This window comes from Charadrius vociferus, unplaced genomic scaffold (genome assembly GCF_000708025.1).
Source record: "Charadrius vociferus isolate BGI_N301 unplaced genomic scaffold, ASM70802v2 scaffold730, whole genome shotgun sequence".
Lineage (NCBI taxonomy): Eukaryota > Metazoa > Chordata > Aves > Charadriiformes > Charadriidae > Charadrius > Charadrius vociferus.
In genome coordinates, this window is record NW_009646225.1 from 399,787 (window position 1) to 422,322 (window position 22,536).

Here is a 22,536-nt window from a genome sequence, read left to right on the forward strand (position 1 = left end):
AGAATAACATAATACTGTTAAGGGGCCAGGAATGAGACTGGTGCACCAAAAGGTCTTGTTAAAGGTCATAGTACACAGGAAAGATTAGACCTCAGCAGGCAATGGAAAAGATGAACTAGTTTCAGCTAACATGCACCCGTACAATACTCAATTTTTTTCAAATAATTATAAAGCAGGGTGCTTCCAGAATCATCTCTCTGCATTTTCTTGTTAACACCTATCAAAAAATCATGTATATTCAAGTCTCCTGAGATATATACAAAGTCTTCTAACAGTTAAGACTTCTTCTTCAGGACATATGTAGCCAATTAGATGCTCTGGAAGTCTTTATTCCAAATCAAGTAAAGGTAATCATAAATGCTGGAAGAATGATGATTTGGAGCTGTAGCTCACCTACTTGGTACTTCAGCCTCCTCCTTTTAGTGCTCTTTTTGGACCTGCTATGTTGGTGTCAAGGTGGTATCCCATCACGTGGGATTTGCAAAGATGCCTCATAGAAAATAAGCTTCTTAAAAGTCCTCTTTTAAAGATGCAGTTATTTCCATGTAGACTAAAAAATGTCACTGGTTTATGAGCTGGCTAGTCATGCAGGTGTGTTCACAGGGTAACATTTGTCCTGCGTCAGTAGGAAGAGATTGGGACAGTGGGCGCATAAGCTGTGGACGAGTGCTCGTACCTGCGCAAAACAACTTGGAAGCATTGGGAAACGTGGGACGGACATAAAAACAACCCCACACATCCTCATCCACTAAAATATATACAACTTATATAACTGGCCTACTTCTAGTGCCTAATTGGAAAGGATTTGCAACTAATGATCCTAAATGAAGGGAAACATGTTTTGCTGGCTCACCAAGCAGTTGAACTTTTGGGTAACTGACATAGTATAAGCACTCACCAAAGGACATCCTTCCCACCTAGCTGACACAGCTTGTTCTGTAGGCAGACTTGTTCCTGAAAAGTACCTCGTTTGTATACCTTAACTCTAGCCACAAAATTTGTGGCCAAAGGATGAAAATTCCAGCTGGTTAATGTCCTAGCACTACTGAACTGTGTTGGAAGTGTGGGACTCTCTGTGAAACTTTACTGTACAAAATGTACTATTTACAGTCTAAAAGTCACTCCAATCTTTCACTGAACTGTTTAGTCTGAGTACTCACTTTTCAATGACATCTGCTAGTCAAGATTTTGATTCAGGAAGGCAGTGTCAGCTTCTGACTTTGTTTAGTTTTTCTCACACAGTCTTTATGTATTATCTTCTAGAGAGACCAGCAGTTTTGAAGTGAATTTGACATACTTCCCTCTTCTAATCCATATATTTACAAGACATTTATATACAATTTTTTCCTTAAACAGATGGTAACAAGCTATGACCTAACCCAGTTGACTGGCACCCAAAATGAATCCTTGTTTAGTTTCTCTAACACAGTTTTCAGCTGATTACACGCACTTTGGAGATCTTCTTTCACCAGTATGGTGTCAATTAAATGGCCATACTGCTCTTCAATAAATGCTGCTGAATTAATAATTTCTTGCTGTTCTTCATCCTGCTGATCAACATGAAAAGATGGTATGAAATTTACAGCATGTCTTTTTAATTACTAGCATTTTAAAGTGTATTAGCAGAATAAGTCATTTCTCTGAAAGGCCATGACACAAGAGCTGCTACCATTAGTAAAGTGTTTGTAAGATATTACAACTTAGATCAAGGAGTGGTATGCTACTGCTGGAATTTGGTGTGCTGTTTCAAAAATGCAAGTGGTGACAGGGAGGGGGAAAAAGCATGTTACAGCAGGGACATAATATGGTGACACTGCATTTTATGAAGTTAAGAGTTACTGCCTAACCTAGGACCTGGAAATCATACTCCTCAGAAGCTGAAAAGGAATGCTGGACCTACTGTCCTCATGTTCAATAATTTTAAGGGCTTACATGAAAACTTACCAGGTGAACTAAGTTCTGTTATGTATAAATTCAAGTTCATAGTGTCATTACCCAAAGTAATGACACTATGCGCTCTCAGTATTTCTGTTCACATTTACACACCACCAGTTTGCAGTTGGTCTAGGTTTGGTCCTTGTAAGACATCGACATGCTGCATTTTGTGTGTACCTGATTAATAGCCCAGATGGGTGGCACTCTGATGGCATCAGGAATAGGTGGCTACCTTTACCATTTGGTGGGGCTGCTCATCGGCAATGTAAAATGATTCGTTTATCAGAGTTCAGTATCAGTCCCTTGCTGCAGCCTTGAGTGATGTACATGGATCTACATGGAAGAAGTGCACTCTGCTTCACGTTACTTATATAGTCAAGTTTTAAGGGAGTCAAAAATCTCATTCTAAAGTCCCAGCTTGAAAGGCTGTACGTGCACAGGGCCCCACTCTGACTCTCACTCTTCCATAGAAGAAATATATAGAAATACTAGCCCAAATACTTCTTTCATGTCTAAAAAGAAGAGATTAAGGTTAGAATACTTACAAGGGAGGCTGAGATTTCTTCTGACATGGGAGATTTTAGGATATGTTTTTTCTTTTCTGGAATGAGAGGCTTCACAAAGATAACATAAGGCTTAAACTCAGGAGTCCTCAAGTGCTTTACTGCCTGTGAAAAGAAGTTTTTTGTTACTTTTTTTTTTTTTTTCAATATGTCAATGCTGGGTTCAACAGTTTCACTAATACACACTGTCGTGTGAAGTCCTGTGTACTATACATCTGATCACAGTAACCTTTTGCTCTTCAAAAGAAAGGTTAATGTCAGTGTCCTGGCTAGCCTGCAAGAATACATGAGCTTCCTGTAGCATGGTCTAACTGCACATCTGCCTTGCTATGTACTGCGATACCAGGAACAAGGACATGGCAAAAGATACTGAGAAAAGTATAAAAAAAATTGACTTGACAGGCAAGTTATGAGGCCAAACACTGGAAATGTTACACCTGGAATTCATCTAAGGTAGTATTACCAGTCTTTTTGTAGCCCAGTTACAAAATCTAAATCAAAATTTCAAGGATTAACTTCCAGCATGGATGGATTATGGAGCAGGTATACTGCCACTGGTTACAACACTGGTAACGCTTCAGAGGCAACAGGAAAGAACAAGAAAGAAAAGCCCATCTATGCTCTAAGTGTCTTCTCTGGGACGATGATGCACATTTTTCCTACAGCAAGGGAAATATCCTCCAGTGAGAAGTGGAAAAGTGTCATCTAGGCTGTATCAACTCGGTAGCTAAGAACTGTAAATACTGCGGTGCTTTCTACAGAGCGCTGTTCCTCTCAGCTAGCAATCAGGCCACCTATTAGAAACACGTTCTGAGAGCGTTGCTGTTCTTTGCAGAGCGAGTAGCCACAAATGATGAACAACATCAGTTACTTAGGCTGGCAGCCTAGTAAGAAATGCGTGCTTTCTTTAAAATAAGCTGCAGAACTTACTTCAGGTACCACATCCACCAAACAAACCTTCTTTTTGGCCATCACGGACCGGATTGCCTCAAGACTTGTACCATACAGATTTTCTTTGTATTCTCCATGTTCCACAAATCTAAAAAGTCAATACATTTTTAAATACCATCCAAAAAGAATATTTAACTTACAACATTTGATAGCTGTTTCTTGAAGTCCCAGTAGTCAAATGGGGGGGGGGGGAGAAGAGTAGAACATCAGGGAGAAGGGGGAAAAAAAAAAGTTTTGGGTTTTTTTTTTCCTTATTATTTTTTTCCTTATGGTTGCTTAGTAGCAATAGTCGTCTTCACATGTCACTAATAGCTAATCAGCACTACTGACAAATAGGGGAATAAGCTGCATTTATTCAGTTGACTGATGTTCAAGCCTAATAGAAGAAAGAGGATGTTTTTCACAGAAAGTAGAACAAAGCTGGCAAGGAAATGGACTCCAGTTCTTCTGTCTTCTGGGAGACTAGCCAAAAATCTGTACTTTCAGGAAACAAACTCAATCTTAGAAAGTCCTTTATATTCACAGATTCAGTCTACAACACACTGTAAAATGGACTTATAAATAAAACTTACTACCCATCATATTAAAAGGAGAATAAGTAGACCAAACTAAATATATATTACTTACACTAGATTCAATTCTGACCAATCATCATACTACTTACAAAACGTAGGCTTAAATTCGAACTTACGATCCTCCTACTAGTCCTATGTTGTTTCAAAATTGCTTCTTACTAAATTTCTGAGTTCATGCTAACAGTCCAGACTGAAGTTTTTACTTGGAAAGCTGAACCCTTCTCACACAGCTAGTCCAACTTTACACCCAATTTTGGTATTCATATGATGTAAGATTTAACTAGCAATATTTTTGAAATACAGTCAATTATGCCAGTATTTTAAAATTAACTCACTTGTTTTGCTGCACATCTGTCTCAAATGATTGCTTAGACACAAAATTGTATTCTACTCCCTCCTTCTCATGACTTTTCTTTGACCTGGTTGTATCTAGAAGAGAAGGGAAGCAAGACACAGGAGACAGGTCAGCCTTTGCAAACGATCATATTTTTGCTGTTTATTTCCAGTCACATTTTCATGACCTCAAATAAGGTAGTTATACACTGGCAAATTCAAACTAACATAAAATATAAGTCAAATGTTATAATTTCATTTTAAACTCAATCTCAAAAATTGTAAGACCAAAACCAAAGTTGTTTTGCTCCCAAGCGTGCTATAACTAACACAAAAATTACTAGGCTTACTTCTTACACCTGGTAGAAGCAGCAGAGTATATCCTATGGAAAACAGTATCTCTTAAATGTTTGGCATATTGGACTGTCATTTTCTTTGAAAATTAGAAAATAAAAATAGGATACATATAAAGTCCTATTGTGTTGCCTCTGAATTTAGAGTAAAAATATCCCTGGCTGTTTTCCCATGCTGCTGTGAAACTTACATAATTATGTGTCCCTTACTTTTGATGTTGTAATTTCTTTTAATAATTGTTATTACTGTAGGAGAAGCTTTCCTGATCATTCTACAAACCTACACCTGACCATAAAAGTGATGTTGGCTATTTTCTGTGTACATGTTTAAATCAAGTAAAAATTACCCATATGAGTTCTACTGCTAACTAATTGAATGTCTGCCTGACACGTTCATTGAAAGTCTTAAGCAACATATTAACAGTGCCCTCAATGTTAATTTTTTGGTTTGCAAAAGTAGCTTGTCAGAGAATACAAATATTAAAGGATTCTTTTGTGTGTCTAATATTTTTTTAGAGAACAATCCAGCAAAAAAATGTCAGTGTAACCCTAGCCACAAATGCAGCAGAATCACTAATTGCTCTATCACTATGACTAGTGTGTTTGAACAGCCTAGATATACTAAGCAACAGTTTAAAATCTTGTAAAAATTTTGACTTGGTTTATTGCTGTCTACGTTTTGGGGTTGGTTTTTTTTTTTTTTTTAAACTTTAGCTGGTATGATATTCTGAAGAAAAAATCCTCTTTTAAACACACAATGTTTTGGCTAAATCTTAAGATACTAGTTTTTCACACTAATTCTTTTTGCAATTTACAGTCTTATTTTTTCAGTTTCAGTATTCAGTTTCTCATTTTTTTCCATGGACACTGAGAAAATGCAACCTGTCCACCTGGGAAAACACCATTCAAAAAAATCAACTGAGTTGACAGAATAGCAGCTAGCGCTACACTGTTAGACAGCATTTATGGAATAAAGTGGTAGCACACAAAAGTCAATAAATTTTACTCACGTGGAACAGCAACACCATACTCCTGTGGGTTCTCTGACACAACCTTCTGCTTGAGCTCACTCAATTTGGCCCCCAAACAACCTAATAAAATAGAACTGACTGACAGATTTCTGTGTGGAATGAAATACTGCAAAGAGAATAAATAGTATCGATTCCACACAAATAATATGATACAAGAGTGTGCTTGAAGAAACCTGTATATGAGAGACCTCATGACCCATCACATTCTGCTTTGAAGAACATAATCAGGAACAAACAGAATCCTTGAGCAGCTGTTGGACAAACATTTGTCAGGCATTAAGTCAGAAAATCTGTTACCTTAGCAGGTAGTTTCATGAGATACCCTTGATTTCTATGACATCCCGGGAAACTGGGAAGCTGTTAAGCACACTGAATTAAAATCGCATGCAAAATTTTGTTAGATAATTCTGTCTACTATTTCATCAATTGTTCTGATGGCGTAAGTATGCATGTTTGAGTGAGAACCAATGGAAAGTGAATCAGAAAAATGAGAAATGGTCCTGCATCATTATTTTTCATAGAATCATAGAACAGTTTGGGTTGTAGAAGGATTGGGTGAGTTTGGTTGGGTTTTGGTTTTTGTTTGTTTGTTTGTTTTTTAAATGTCATTTAAAAGAAGAGAACAACTTCTGATCAAAACCAGAAAAACCTTTAAAAAAAACCCACCAGAACCACAAAACCCCAAACCAAACACCTAAAGAAAACCTTTTGGAGTACAGATAACAGAAGAGGGAGATGCATGAAAAATTTTGAACCTATTGTGTATCTTACCAATCAAAACCACCAGCCTCTGCTGTTCACCGGGCTGCTGCTGATATTTCGTTACTTCTTCGTATGTTAGGAACTCTGCTGCGTCTGCCTGCTCTGCTTGCTTTCCTTCATTCAGATTGTTCTCCTTCTCTTTACGACTTAATCTAAAGCTCCTGCGTAAGCCAGCTGTAGAGGAAAACAAAAGATATAATAAACTGTGTTATCACTAAACTTATCTAAACTTTCAAGCTTGTTCAGCTAGAAGTTATTCTGTCCTTGAATAAGAGTTACTCTCACAATTTTTTTTTATAATCACATCAGTGCACATATGCTAAATTTACAGATGAAAAATATGCTTATCAGGTAGAAAACTAAGCACCCGATCTATAATAAAAAACCCCTCACATCACCTTGATTTACCAAGCGTTGCCTATGCACAGAGATAACCTAGTTTATGAATGTATGAGAAATTAATGTAAATAAGCTAGTTTTTCTTTTTTAATGCGGGCGTGATTTGGGGGTTTTTTGTTTGTTTGTTTGGTTTTGGCAGGAGGGTGTTAGGGAAGACGAAAAGAGATTTTGGTTTCTCACCTATGTACTGTCCGTTGAAATATCCTTCACAGTCACAGTCTTCTGTAAATTAAGAAGGGGGGAGGGGGCGGGGGTAAGGGCACAGGAGAGAGGAGAGTGAGAGGGGAGGAGAGAGATATCTTAAACGGTGCCTGCGAAACAGGCATTATATGCACACACTTTTCTAATACATGTATTAACAATACAAAAAAATATTTGCCTTGGCTAGTGGTTTATATTTTAAAAAATCCTTGATGTCAATATTGCACAAGAGAATTTTACATCTCGGTATTTATGGTTCCCAGAATTTATGCTCTTCACCATTCATTACATTTGATCAGTGCTACTGTTAAAAGTATACTATGCAGACCTAAGTAAAAAAGAAGACTCCGCAAACACAAAGCTCTTTTTTTTAATGTATGACTTCATAAATGCGTGACTGTGTAAGAATATTGCTTGTTCTGACATTTCAATATAATTTGGGCTTGAAAAAAGGGAATCGGAGATGACTGAAATATGACCTCTACACACCTTCATTTTGATTAAGTTAAACTATCATTCCTTATTAATTCTTTATTAAAGAGGTAAAGATTTGATGCTTTCATCATACACATGTATGTAAAAGAATATGCAAATATATGTTAAAAGAAGCCAACCCACCCTTCCTCAAACTATGAACGCCCCCAAGGCCCCTAAAAGTGTGCAAAATAAAACCATGATACTTAGCTGCAAAACACTATACTGCAATCCTAAGATAAATACCGAGTTCTCATAGTTCCTGAAAGAGGGCTACCTGGCTTGGTAAAAGTTAGGCAGCTGTGGCCTGCAATATCCACAGAAGCCCACTGTTCCGAGACAAGCCCAACCATAGGCAAAAATATATGCAGTTTAAACCTTCAACAAAATGTGCCAATCCAGAGAAGGAGCTTTGTTTTTTAATGAATTGATGCATGCAGGTATGCAATCAAGCAATGCCAATGTATACTCACAAACGTTACGCCTACATTAACAGAAGATACTAGTAGCAATATACGCCTATCCACAGCTGAGATCCGAGCTATTTTCTGTTGTTGAAGGTAAGCTCTAGTTTCACACTCATGTTTTGATAGGGTATACCAGTCATGGCCAACTAATTATAGAATACGATTAGTACTTTCACCAAAGTTGATGGAATACCGATACTCCGAATATTATTCTCAAGACGCGTTTGCAATGTGAAAAAAAATAAATCACAGCAAGCAGAATTCAACAGAAAACACCGGATGCTTGGAAAGGCACATGGTACAGCAACATATAAACTGCATGAGCCCAACACAGTTGCTCATAATGAAAATAACACAGGAAACAGTCCAAATGAAGTGAAGAAAAATCAATTTGGATTGATACAGGTGCTCTAAAATGTTAAATCCCAATATTTCTTTATTTTTTAAAAAAATACCAGATACAAAGACTACATTTAACTTGCAACTTATCAGCCTCACTCGGAAACCTACAGAACATGGAAATGCATACCAGAAGACACAAATCTTTTCTCTTGAATCAGGAGTAAATTTGGAAGTTATCATTACCTAAGTCACCGAGACAAATTAAATTAGTTTAAAAAATAACACAGGAAGAAACTGCTGCCGGAACAAGTTATATCTACTATTCACTTTGTTTGAGGTCTTAGCAAGTATTTTAGAAATTGTATTGGTTGTACCTACCTTTATCAGAAGACTGATCATCTGTAGTTAGCATGAAAGGCAGAGTTGGTATGATATTAAAAGACTTGCAAATGATCGAGCAAAATTAGAATTGAAAGGAAGGTTATTCTGATCTGATTTGCTTAACAGGCTTACCTATCTTAAAAAAAATATGCATTAATGTACCCTTATCAACTGATTAATGACTATTTTTGCTAAAATTTAGTATTATAACCAGTTATCAGCTTAACTGTGTTGAGAACGTCTGACAAAAGGCCTAAGTAGCAATCCTCATTACATGCCTCCTAACATTGAATGTAATGGAAACTAATTTGGAAAAGCTTCATTTAAATCAGTAATGCAATTTTATAATTTGCTTGAGCACCTTCCCTCCTCTTTGTGGCATAATACCTGTATCTCCGTAAGAATACCTGTATTCTCTTCATGAGATGTACCATGCACCACTGCTCAGAAGTTCACTTATATCACTGAAGATGGACAATTTCCAGATTCCTAGTCTACATGAGGGTGGCACTGCTAGCACAATGTCTGGCTTCACACAGTCACAGGGCTGCCCCACACATCAGTAATAGCTGTGCTGAAGTACCCAAGAGCAAGACGAACATTATATTCTGCGATAATACAGAATGTCTTCTGCCTTTAATCACTGACGAGCAATTTCATCACAAGTAGCAGGTTTTGTGTGAATAATTCACTGACAGAGGCTTCAGAGCTGCGGACAATCACTTTAAAGTCTACCTAAGACCAGTTCTGTAACGCTAAGCCTGAAATGCAGATGGTATTGCCAGCTCTGGTGATTTTTATCCTTATTTTTATACGAGCTTAGAGTCATTTCATGCACTTATGTAAGAATTTCAAGAAGCGTGCATTGCGTTACTCTTTCAGTTTTCAAGTCCCAAAAACTTGAAAAAATGTGAACACTAGCAAATTTTAAAGCATCTAAACAATACGTAAGGCCTCGTGTTCTTAAAAGCAGGAAGAGAGGGACAGCCATGTTTTTTTAAAACAATAGGCACTGGCAACACTGGATAAAGCTCAAACCCAAATCCTCTCATGTATCCGTTTGTATCCAAGCAAATCACTATTGAAATAACAAAAATACAGAGAAGTTGGTATCAACTAAGGCATCACTGAAGGAACAGAACAGACTTACATAATGGTTTCTTCACAGTTCTGGGATTCTGCAGAGTGCCTATTGTCCTTCTGTAAATCAATCGTCTAAATAGAAAATAATTGTATTTTAGCTATGTAAGCTCAGAATTATAAAGAATTTACAGCATGTTATACATATAGCATTGAAAATAAAGAATGAAATAGTGCTTTTCCTTGAAAAGTATAAAATGTCTCTGATACAACATTTTAAAATACTTTTTCTTTAAAAATATGACAGTCCCAGATTGCTACTGGTAAGTGACTGAGAGAGAAGATTCTGAAACGTTGTAGGCTTTCATACATCAGAACACAGAAATCAATAGTATGTTAATTTTATCAATGCAATTTTTTCCCCTATTTCCTTTCCCCCATCCTATCTTTTTTGCAAGATTAAGAAAACAACTCTTCTATTCTAATTCTGCTGAGAATCCAACTTCTACTTGTCATTTTTACAAAGGATGGGCAAAATTCCTGTTTGTCGCAATCCTAAAACTACTAACCTCAAAGAGAACTCAAAAGTAGTTAACCTTTGTCCAAAATGATCAGCGCGGCTATGCATATTCAGAAATTATCCATTGCCTTCCAGATCAGTTTGGAGTTTTCTGTTACTTATTAGTAAACAAACCAAGTTACCCAGCTTGTGTGAAAATGTAAGAACAGAGTATCAAGTAAAATTTTCTGAAGTGTTAAAATCATGAACCAGAGCTCAACTTCTAATCTCCCAGTCTTCAATTTGCTCAAAAACCACCCAACTCCCCTGCCCCAACACCAAGAAAAAACAAACCAAACAATCCAGCACAAAAATCCAATCCCCAAGAAACCCCTCACTATTGGCAAAGGAAAATACATTTTCTTCCTAAGGATGTTTTTGCAACAGACCAACATTCATAACAGACTAAAGGTGATGCTAAGGCACTTACACTGTCACTCAGGGGAAACAGACATTGAAGCAATTCCTATTTTCTTGCATACATTGAAATGTAGTTTACAACATACAAAAAAAACAACCAACACCCAAACCAAAAAAGGAAAAAAAAAAAAGACTGCAGTGCAGCAGCATCTGTTGACATATACGCAAACACAGGAAGAGGGATACAGCTGTTCAGGCAGAATTTGCTGCGTATTTCAAAGCAGCATTCATATAGTGAAGAGCAGTCATTAGAAACCTTATGCAAATCGTGGAGGTCAGCAATAGAATCAGGGCTATTTAATTCTCAGTTACCCCACCTTCGTAACACCTACAGTCCAAAGACACACCCAGTAATTTGGAATAAGACTCACGCAGTGAGAACAGTGGCCTAAATCAGATTCCTTCTTAAATATAAGACTTCTGTGCTGTAAATACAAGACTTTAGGGATATTTTTGCTTTAGAAGATGCACGTATCTTGCTGTAAAACCAGAGAAACTTCAAGCCCTAGAAGGTATCCAGGTCCCAGCTAAATACTCTCTTAGGAGCCAGAAGAAAGATCAGATACACTTTTTTTACTACTATATGCATAAATTCAAAATTGTTACAATAAATCAGCATTTCTTCTTATACTATGGAAGTACAAGCCTGTGAAATACAGCGTCTCCATAAGCCAAGAGGGTCAAGAGACCAATATTCCACATTTCATTTCATACATGTTTGTTTAGCAAGTGCTTCTGTCCTCATGCTACAAAGCATGTCAACAGCAAACCAGCCAAGGAAAGCTAGTTAGTTTATTATATAATTGGAGAAGATGAAGCTTTTTATCACTTCCCTCTAAGCATCTGGTATTCACGCTGGCATGATACTGCCCTTCAGTTCCCAGGAAAAAAAAAAACAGCATAAAACCAGTGTTACATTATATGTGTGAAAAAAAATCTGTAATCTTCATTGACAAACCTTTCTTGGAACTGTTTTGAGGGGATCAAGCCTGCTCTGAGGTTGGTATCTCCAACACGCTTTGCTTGCCACCATGTGGGATCATCTTGGCTGACAACTTCTAGAACATGTCGTCTCTTAAATGGCAGCCCAGCCTCCTGGCAGGGAATGGCTCTGTCTTCTTTGGGATTATAGCAGAAAAGCGCCCTCATAAACACCTTTAAAAGAAAGTAACACATCCTTTCTTTTTGTCCTATCTGGAGTTTCAAGCTACCTTTAAAAGGCTTCCCCAGTGTTAACTCATGCCTAACGATACTCAAAAATACTGAAACCTAGCAATCTGCTGCATTTTGACTTACTTATGCAGAAAAATAAACTACCTTTCACACACATACCCTGTCATTATGTCATTATGTATTGGCATTGTGGAACACGAGACAAAGATCAAAGTCCCAAGAAACACAATTTACAGTCTATGTAAGTACAAAATGCAACAAACAAAGGAAAAAAAATAAGGGGAGGGAGAAAACAAAAAATGGGACTCATGGCAAAGTTGCCCTATTATAAAGACTGTCCTTTAAATGTTCCTTTAATGCATCAAAATCTACGATTCAACTTTGGATTTGTATCTTACCACTATTTAACACACCACATTAGAACTACTTTTAAAAGTGATTTGCAGGCTTTCAAGGAAAAAATTTGGCAACTGAGAGCAGGCAAGCAGAAACAGGTTGACAGACGAACCCTCTAAGGGACCAGTCGAACACGAAGTCATTGCTGATCAAGGAGGACAAATGAAGCACTCAGAGAGGCATACTGATGTTTGCTGTGGGCTAATGGGGTCAGGTCTGTTTGCAAATAGGTCTGCTTTGACTCAATCGAGTGGCAATATGTCCAGAGATAAGGGACAGATAGCAGCTGTCACAGTAAGAGGTGACTGGCAGGAATACCAATTCTAATTACATGAACAAAGAGATACTAGATTTCAGAAATGCTATGAAAGACCGTGTGCCAAGATGATGAAGAGAGAAGTCATCTAGGTAATTCTATCCAGTAAAAGGGCACTGCATTTTACAAAAAGAAACTGCTCTACTATATTTTTAGTTCAATTATGGGTCTAGGACACTCCTCACTGAAACAGCAGTAATATTGCATGTACAGAGATGCCAGCATTATGTAAATACAAAAATGCGTCCTTCAGTATTTCACTAAGTTGTGTACCTTGCTGTCTTTCAGACGATCTTCTTCTTTGATGGCTGGAATTATTTTTAATGTTATTGATCCCTGAGACTGAGCCTGAGAAAGACAAAAATGTTTTTCACTTGGAAAGCAGGACAAGGGCACAATGCAGACTATTCAAGTTCCAGTTTAGGAGCTAGTGTCTCTCTCTTCTCAGAATTTTAATAGGCCAAACTAATCCACTATTTAACTTCATTACAGAGACTATCACGATGTTCCATGAATCCTCCACAAAGTGTGCTCCCCATGGAGGTACCCAAAATAACTACTTGGTTATAACATATTAAGACCTGCATTAAAATTCCTTCATTTGCTTTTAGCAACTACATTCACTTCTGGATTACAGTTCACCTCCCCCAAGTTAAAAGCAGTCATTCTCCTTATTCAGGATTATTTTGATCTAAATTTAAATTAGGTGATGGAACCCATCCCAGATTCTTCAGTCTCCTAGTGCTGCCGTTCTTATTTTGTCCCCAAATCCACTCCACACCAGGACAAGGGGGAACCAAGTCATGTGAGGGGAGTCAGAGACAAATAAGCTTAAGAGCTATTACACTTTCTGCAACGCAGCAGGCTGATCACAGATGTGGAAGTTTAGAAAGAGTTACCAAGAGTTCTGGGCATTAACGGTAGAGAAGCTTGAAGGAAGAATTTGCTAATGTCGCAAGGAACCTGCTGGTAAAGAACAGACTGACAGCTCCATTGGACACACAGCTGAGACTTTCTTCAGCTTCCCAACATACGTATTATGAATAAACTGCTTATTGTTCTAGGAATGCACCTTTAATTTGCAATTTGCTTGTCATAAACACAGCATAAAAGGGAAGTTCTTGACAGAGCAACATGTGACTTTCTATTTCTATCATACTCGGTACCAATTCAGTTCGCAGAAGTTTCTGAAGTCAAAAGGAGAAGACTAATCACCTGGCAGAAGAAAAACTCTTAATGTAAAGACAAGCAGGGATTGCATCTTTTAGTTCTATACATATTTTAAACTCATAGTTAAATTTCATCATCTATTGTAATTACTAGATCACTCAACAGAAAAGATTTTGAAATGACAATCAGTGCAGACCAAAATCTGACTTATTTCTTCTGGTCGTTTGTGAAGCACAGTAATACCATTGACTTCTCTTAGTTCATCTCCAACATGGACAAGACCTGAAAAGACGGTAAGTAAATTAAAGTAAGTCTACAGACTGGCAAGCACCACTCCCCTGATGTCCAACCTAAGTAAACAGTGTGTACCTCCTCTCCTCCCTCCCCCAGCTCAAACTACAGCCAAGTGCCTCTGTTGGAATCATGCTCTGAAGGCTCCCACCCTTATTCCATAGGGCATTTTTTTCATGCAGCACAGTCTCATAGGATACCAGTGTGGAGACAGAGAACATGTGGCAAGATACTCTGGAAAACCACTGCCTCTATATTTGGATAATCACTAAGAATGCAAAACTGGAATAGTGTCATGAGGATGATCAAATCTTGCAGAGTCGGAAGACACGCTGCTGATTGTAAAGGCAGGAATGACATGGCCATTGACTGAGAGATCAACACTACACAGTCCCAGAAGGAATGCTGGACTGTTTTGTTTTTTGTTTTTTGTTTTTTTTTTTTTTAAACAAGCCATGAAGAGGCCCTTAGAAGTTTTGGTTTGTTTATCCAGTTCAGTAAGAAATGTTGTACTTGTGTTATATAACTATGGTTAACTGACAGAAAATAATTTCTCAGTAAAGCAAAAACACATGACACTGAATAAACAAAGATACTAGGGTTATTTTCTTTCTTCTAAAGCTTAAGTCTACTTCTCCCATCTCTGTTGGCATTTTTTCCTAGTGGCTATTTCAGAGAAAAACATCTAATTAAATTAATAGATTACTGATGAAATACAGAAATGCTAAGCACATGCTCTAGTCATCAGATCCCACTTTGAAGAATGATAACAATCAAGAAGAAAGTTGTAACTAGCTAGTATTTTTTCATCACAGTAATTCATTAATTTTGGTATTGCATCACTTGTACATTAAAAAAAGTGCACGAGGCTTGGAGTCCATAAATCTCACAGGAGGTCAATTCATCTTATTTAATAAAATCTGGATGATCAGCTTCTAGAAAATGGAAGGTCAAATACTGCATGAATTAAGCCTTTAGATCCTGAAATTATGCTGAATGACAGCCTACGCATGGAAGTCTCTCCTGCCACTAGACACCTGAAATTCAGTTGTCAAGTCAGCTCACCACGTAGGCTCCTTTTATAGTCAATAGGGAACAAAGGCAATTCCAGCAGTGACCTATGCCACTCTAAAGCTCAGTGGGATGATTTGGTCAGCAGCAACGTCCATCTCCCTCCACTGACTACACAGAGAGCTTACATTCTAGTTCAGACTTTACATCTAACAGTTGCCTATTAAGATTTCAATAAGCTGTTACCTTTTTTTTTTTTTACAAAATTGTCTATACATATATTAAACACCCATGTCCAAAGGACTGGTTTTGGAATGAATAACCATCAGATTTAGTGAAAGATTACCACTATAGGTATATATATACAGTAAATGTGTGAATGCATAATTTTTAAAACAGTTTACAAATGCAATTTTAAATCCCCTTTTCTTCAGAAACTTACCACTGCGATCAGCTGCACCACCTCTCATGATCCTTGCTACAATCACAGCTCCTGTATGCTCATCTCTTCTGATGGTAGCTCCCTGAAATAAAACATACATCGCCCAAGAAACCATCATAAGAAATTAGCTTAGAATACAGCAAGAGGTGAAATAACATGTAAGCTGACGTGTCTTTTAAACTGGAATTAATTTGTTCTATAAATTGTGTCTTCCTCCTTGAAAATTTTCATCATTATTCAACTTCTGCCTGTGCCCATGTACATGACTGTGGGGAGGTGCACACCTTCCTTTCTACTGACTTTGACGAGTGCTTATGCTACCTACATTATTGTGGTGATCAAAGTCACTCAAGTGTCCAAAACAGAATTTCTTACAAGCCTTCTCTATGCGTCTTTTGAACCTTCATACAATACAGCCAACACTTTTACATATAAAAGCAAGTACAGCCAAATAATTAGATTTTTTTTTTTTACTTCTCCTACCTCTGCTGGCAATATAAGGCTTTGATCAGGAATTAAGTCACTGTTCTCTTCTACTACGTATTGTCATATACAAAAAGCACTTTAGCAGATTTCCTCCCTGATGCGATTGTTTTTTCTTAGGAAATCAAGTCTTCCATTTCCATTTGTATAAAATTAGTACCTTGTCAATATGTCAACAGCTATCAAACATACTGCTACCACATGCCACTGACTTTCATGAAAATGAAGGTATTAATTACTTGAATGTTAGCTACAATATGAAAATAATTAATATGTATAATAAGCATAATCGTTACAACCTATACAGCTTCCTCAGAGATCACATTCCCTGTGTTAACTGGCATTATAAACCCATGCCTATAAAACGTGTCACACAATTGTCAAGGTGCATTTATCAAAGTTTTCCTTTTATGTTAGTTTACTAGCTTCAGAACACTCCTAGTTTCTTCAGACTATTTGACGACATCTTCAACTATCTCCTCCATACTCACAGTAACACTTTTGCACTAGAGTTTTACGACTAGAGATGCGTTATCTTATATGTACCAAGGGTTCTTTATTTTTCACTAGCCGAACAATTTTCACCGATTCCTCATCAAAATCATCATCAAAGTTTTCGGGTAGAGGTGGAAGTACTGGGTCAAAGTTCTTCTGTGCTACTGTGTCATGTACTACAAGCATTGCCTGCATAAAGTAAGTAAGAAACAATAATGTAATGGTGTAATATTACAGTTTCAAGTTCTCATGTTTCCAACATTACAGCAAACAAACCTCCCCCTTCCCACCCTCACCATAAATCCCTCCAAAACCAGATTTAGCAATTATCTTACTTATCATATACACTATATATATGTGTGTGTATATATATATGTCGATATTTAAAGTAAATCCAGGCCATAACAAAGCTCAGCCTAAATAAACTTAAAGAATGGAGGTAGACTATGGAAAGCAAAAAGTTGAGAAAATGGTATCTTTTTCTTTTCTGCCCCCTCCAAAAATATTAAGGAGGAGAAGGACGACAACATGGTGCATTATGCCTGAAAGGCCTACACTGTGTCTTCTCAACCCCCTTTGCATCCTGAAGCCTGTGCAGGAAATCACAGTGGAATAAAACTACAGTTTGTAGGAGGTTCTTCCTTTCTGTTAGGGACTCTCCGATGCGATTTTTCCATTACAAAATGTTGTATCGGAATTCTGCAAAGGAATTTCATTAAGCTCTGGTGTGTTTTTTACCCTGAGATGTGGTGTTGACAACAGCTGAAGTAGCTCTTTTTCTTCATTATTCACTGATGCGGTCTGCAATTCTTCTATTACCTTTAAAATAAAAGTTAACAACCTCAAAATAAAAGGAGTCCACCAAACAAGATCATATATTTGCAAGTGGGTGCTTCTGGTGAGTGTTTGCTAATTTCTATCATCCTTCAAAGTAGTGTGCACAGATCAAAACCAATCCCAATCAACAGCATGTAAATGCCAAAAGAAATGAAAGTTTCCTTATTATATTTTTATTAGATACTGCAGGAAGACATCATCAGAAATCAGGATCCTAGCCCCTAAACATACATTTTAAGACTGATTCCACCAACATAATTTCAGGAATGAGTTTTGAAATTTTAAATTCTATATGGAATCTCTAAGTGATAAGTGAAACAATACTCTTGGTGCTTGTACTACAACAAAGCAGTTAATCCTCTCTGTAACCAAGTAGCATTACTCATGTGGAACACGCAACAGAAATTCCCTTGTTCCCCTGCAAAGCCTGGATACCAAAATATGCCCTGGAGTCTCAGGCCTTCCAATCAAAAGATTAGAAAAATAATGGAAGCACTTTCGCACCAGGCTGGTTGGGCGGGAGGAGAGAGAAGGGCGGAGGGAAGACGAAGGGAGAAAGGGCGAGGCAAGACAGATTTCCCTTCCCTGTAAAGGGTTCTGTATAGGGAAGTCACATAGTCCTGTATGAAACTTCTCCTCTGCTGTTTAGAATATGATAATTTTGACTTGACAGGCAGCAGTGTCAAAACTTTTACAGAGGCACTATGCTATTTGTGGGAAAGGGGAGAGAGGGTATTCTACTCCACTCTCGTGAGACCCCACCTGGAGTACTGCATCCAGCTCTGGAGTCCTCAACATAAGAAAGACATGGACCTGCTGGAGCGTGTCCGGAGGAGAGCCACGAGGATGATCCGAGGGCTGGAGCACCTCTGCTGTGAGGAGAGGCTGAGGGAGTTGGGGCTGTTCAGCCTGGAGAAGAGAAGGCTCCGGGGAGATCTTATTGCGGCCTTCCAGTACCTAAAGGGGCTACAGGAGAGCTGTGGAAGGACTTTTTACTAGGGCATGTGACAGGACAAGGGAGAATGGCTATAATCTGGAAGAGGGCAGGTTTAGATTAAACATTAGGAAGAAGTTTTTCACTTTAAGGGTGGTAAGGCGCTGGAACAGGTTGCCCAGAGAGGTTGTTGAGGCCCCATCCCTGGAGGGGTTCAAGGCTGGCTGGACGTGGCCTTGGGCAGCCTGGTCTGGTGGGAGGTGTCCCTGCCCATGGCAGGGGGGTTGGAACTCGATGATCTTCAAGGTCCTTTCCAACCCAAACCATTCTATGATTCTATGCTGTGGATTAAGATGGGGCAGTGGGATCTCCTGGCTTTGCAAAGGGAGGAATTCTAGCTCCCAAACCTCCCACAGCCCTTTGCTACACTTTGGAAGGAAACAGGTGCAAGCCACTTGTAAAGAGCTATCAAAAGCAGTATAAGTTTCACTTTTTCAGGCACATGGCACATTACAAACAAACGTAAGATAACACTTTGCTCTGTGAACAGCCTGGGGGATGAATTGATTGAGAGCACCCCTGCAGAGGACTTGGGGATAGTGGTGGATGAAAAATCAGATACGTGACAGCAATGTGCGCTTGCAGCCCAGAAAAACAAGACAGACATGGACCTGTTAGAGCATGTCCAGGGGAGGACCACAAAAATGATCCGAGGGCTGGAACACTTCTCCTATGAAGACAGGCTGAGAGAGGTTGGGTTGTTCAGCCCAGAGAAGAGAAGGCTCGGGGGAAGCCTTATTGCTGCCTTTCAATATATAAAGGGGGCTTAAAAGAAAGATGGAGAAAAGCTCTTTACCAAGGCCTGTGGTGACAGGACAAGGGGCAGCAGTTTTAAACAAAGAGGGCAGATTTAGATCAGATATAAGGAAGCCTGAAGGTGGTGAGATGCTGGAACAGGTTGCCCAGAGGGGTTGCGGATACCCCACCACAGGAAATGTTCAAAGCCAGGTTGGACAGGGCTTTAAGCAACCTGATCTAGCGAAAGGTGGCCCTGCCACTGCCATTAGACTAAACGATCTTTCAAGGTCCCTTCCAAACCAAACCATTCTCCAACCCAAACCATTCTACGCAAACAGCAATGCTGCTTGGGTTGTAACGGTTTCAAGTCCTTAAGACTGAATGCTTAGCTGGGATAGCCTATTGCCAAGAAAGGACTGAATGCTTTTTGCAGCGTCTCCCTTATGAAGACCATTAATAGCTTCCTTCTGCTCTACCTGCCTGTGTCTGTCTTCACTGGACATTTAATGATATGGTATTTTTGAGCTCTCATTCCCTTCATCAATCACGAGTGAAACAAGCCAAGAGATTCCAAAGACAGCTGGGCAAGATGAAAAATGTTTACACATACACCACAACTGCAAAGCTTTGATTTGTTAGAAAAGCAGGCTTAAATAACTGGAAAATAAGGAGACAAGAATTTTTACCCACATCTTCAACTAATCCCGCTGCACTATGTAAAACAGGAGTTGGACTCTGTCTTTCGTAATGACGGAGTTTTTCATGAATCTGAAAAAGATTATTCAGGTATATTACTACAGAGAAATACAAAACTTCCTAAATATACTTACACTGGAATATTTTTACTTTTAAGGAATGTAATTTTTCTGATGTGTCAGAAAAAAAACCAACTCTCCTGGGGTTATTTTTGTTTTGTTTAGGAGTCTTTTCATTTTCTTTTTGCTTATACTAGTTTCACAGACAGCTAGATAATCTGTTAAGACTTCAGCAGCATAAGGGAAAAAATGAAGCCATCGCACACTGCTTTTTAGGTACAGGGCACTGTATCTCCATTTTGGCAATCAAGGCAGAAATGGTTTTTCTGAACAAAATACGTTAATTATCAATGAATGTTCTTAATGTTTGTGCTTAAATAACTATATGCTTTAGTCAGTACAGAATTCTACCATAAAAAAAAAAAGCTTTGGCAAAGTAAACAGCTGATAAATCAAGAGAACAGAGTAAGTAACCTGTAAATGAACTTTTACCTTCATCAGGTAGCTGAGACTCTTTTCACTGAAGACATCCCTAAGGAATCCCATTTCCTCTTTATGATTTGAATCAGGTCTTAGCTGAGATGTCAAAAGGGCCAAAGTTTCGTGCAATCCTACATTTAAATTCAAGACAGAACAAAAGCTTTGTAGATAGTGTGTCTCACAGGACCTTCCATTGCAGACTTAACATCAACTACATTTACTTGTGTACTGTCCTGGTGATCATTAAGTTTGCAGAGAGATTTGTGCTTATCTTCCACTCATTTTGTAAAGCTCCCTTCTTAAGTAGCAAACACAGCATAAAATATAATATATATTAAGGAAGGAACTGAGGTTGTTTAGCCTGGAGAAAAGGAGGCTCAGGGCAGATCTTATCGCTCTCTAAAACTACCTGAAAGGAGGCTGTAGCGAGGTGAGTGTCGGCCTCTTCTCCCAAGTAACAAGACAAGACAAAATGGCCTCAAGTTGCACCAGGGGAGGTCTCAACTGGATATTAGGAAAAAGTTCTTCACTGAAAGGGTCGTCAAGCATTGGAACAGGCTGCCCAGGGAAGTGGTTGAGTCACCATCCCTGGAGGTATTTAAAAGATGGGTAGATGTGGTGCTTAGGGACGTGGTGCAGTGGTGGACTTGATGATCTTAAAGGTCTTTTCCAACTTAAACAATTTCAATTTTATGATTCTAAGGCAAAAGCTACCAAAGCAATATATATTTTGAAATACATTACTTTTGAAGCTTCCCCCTTCATGTTAATTACCCATTGTTTCTAGAACAGCGAGCCCTCTAACAAACTTTCAGTTGCTGGAGTGCCACAGCAGACTCACAAAATGACTGAACAACCTACCTCCTTTGTTGCACAGGTACCAGCTCTAATTCCTGAGCAACTTTGCTTACAAGTGTTATCCTGCCCTTTCTACCTCTGGGGTACCTGTTAGAAGTCAGGTCTGACCAGGGGAAGAAAGGACTGGTGTAGATTTCCACTGCAGTGGAAGCAAAGCTTGTGGCTAGTTTTCTAAAAAGTGCTTAAATCATCAATATCCCAATTTTGCAGTGCACAGGGCCAGACAAACTTTAGTGTTTTTCCTGGTGGACCATGACTGGGAAAACAAAACAAACAAACAAACAAAAAACACCAGAAAAAAAGGAAAAGGAAAAAAAAGCCCAGCGGGGTGAGCTAAAATCTGCTCCTTTGGCTATTATCTCCGTGAACTTCAGAGTATATTAGGATCCAGGATTCTGCTTTAAAACTCAGTATCATTAGCAGATGTGACTTCACCCTGTGTAGCACACTGGAGAAGCTGGTTAGCAAGTCCTGAATGGAATCACTGGTTTGTTAAGTCAAAATGAAGAATATTAACACAGCTCACCAACACCTATTCAGAAAATATTAAGCAGTGGCACAGCAAGCAGCAAAGATGTAAGAGCTCATCTTTAATAAGCATATGTAGAAGCCACTGTTATACTGAGACGTCCAAGTTTGTCCATAGGAGCCTGCTCACCAGCATATATTCAGGGGCTCTAGGATTCTTATAAAACGAGGTGTTTCCTGAAATCTGACTAAATTTAATAAGTTTCTTTATTAATTTTCACCTTTTATACTCCACCTTCCTTGTTTTCTTTTAGGTAATTGCTAAGAAATCTAGTTGAACTATCTTAACTCTATTTTATTTAACTCCAATTTGAATTCATTTTCTGTGTGAAACACATACACTAAGATTTCAGTCACTGGTCTGTTGAAAGCATGCAGATTAGTTACCTGAGTCTTCCGAAAGCACTGGCATGGCTTTGTTCTTAATCTTAGAGACAAATGTTCAACTTAAATCAACACGATTGTTTCTTCTTTCTGGACTGCGATTCAGAGGCAGTCCTGAAATGAGCAAAGATAATACCTAAGCTCAAGCACGCGAGAAAACTGGCAATCATGTAAAAACAGTAAATACCTAGTACATGTTTCTCTCAAGTTCAGTTTAACCTGAACCAGGCAGAGTTCTGCAGTTATTCTGCTACGCAAGTAACAACATGAAAAATATTATGTTATATAATAACCATACAGTATCTTGGATAAAGCTGATGCTGACTGAAGACAGCACATGCTTCCCTATTCTATTCTCA

General features: G+C 38.4%; 1 protein-coding gene across 1 annotated transcript; it reads right to left on the reverse strand.

Moving 5' to 3' along the window:
- Positions 1-1,207: 1,207 nt before the first annotated feature.
- MPP3 (membrane protein, palmitoylated 3 (MAGUK p55 subfamily member 3)) lies at positions 1,208-22,205 on the reverse strand. The gene is made up of 18 exons (XM_009894890.1): positions 22,181-22,205; positions 20,420-20,538; positions 19,863-19,940; positions 17,342-17,422; positions 16,655-16,792; positions 15,626-15,707; positions 14,078-14,163; positions 12,985-13,059; positions 11,785-11,981; positions 9,918-9,982; positions 8,765-8,785; positions 7,083-7,124; positions 6,513-6,677; positions 5,721-5,801; positions 4,360-4,453; positions 3,429-3,537; positions 2,481-2,603; positions 1,208-1,547 (listed from the first exon to the last, which is right to left on the reverse strand). The coding sequence occupies exons 1-18, from the start codon at positions 22,203-22,205 to the stop codon at positions 1,368-1,370; spliced, it is 1,761 nt and encodes a 586-aa protein (XP_009893192.1). The 3' UTR covers positions 1,208-1,367.
- Between the last annotated feature and the right edge of the window lie 331 nt (positions 22,206-22,536).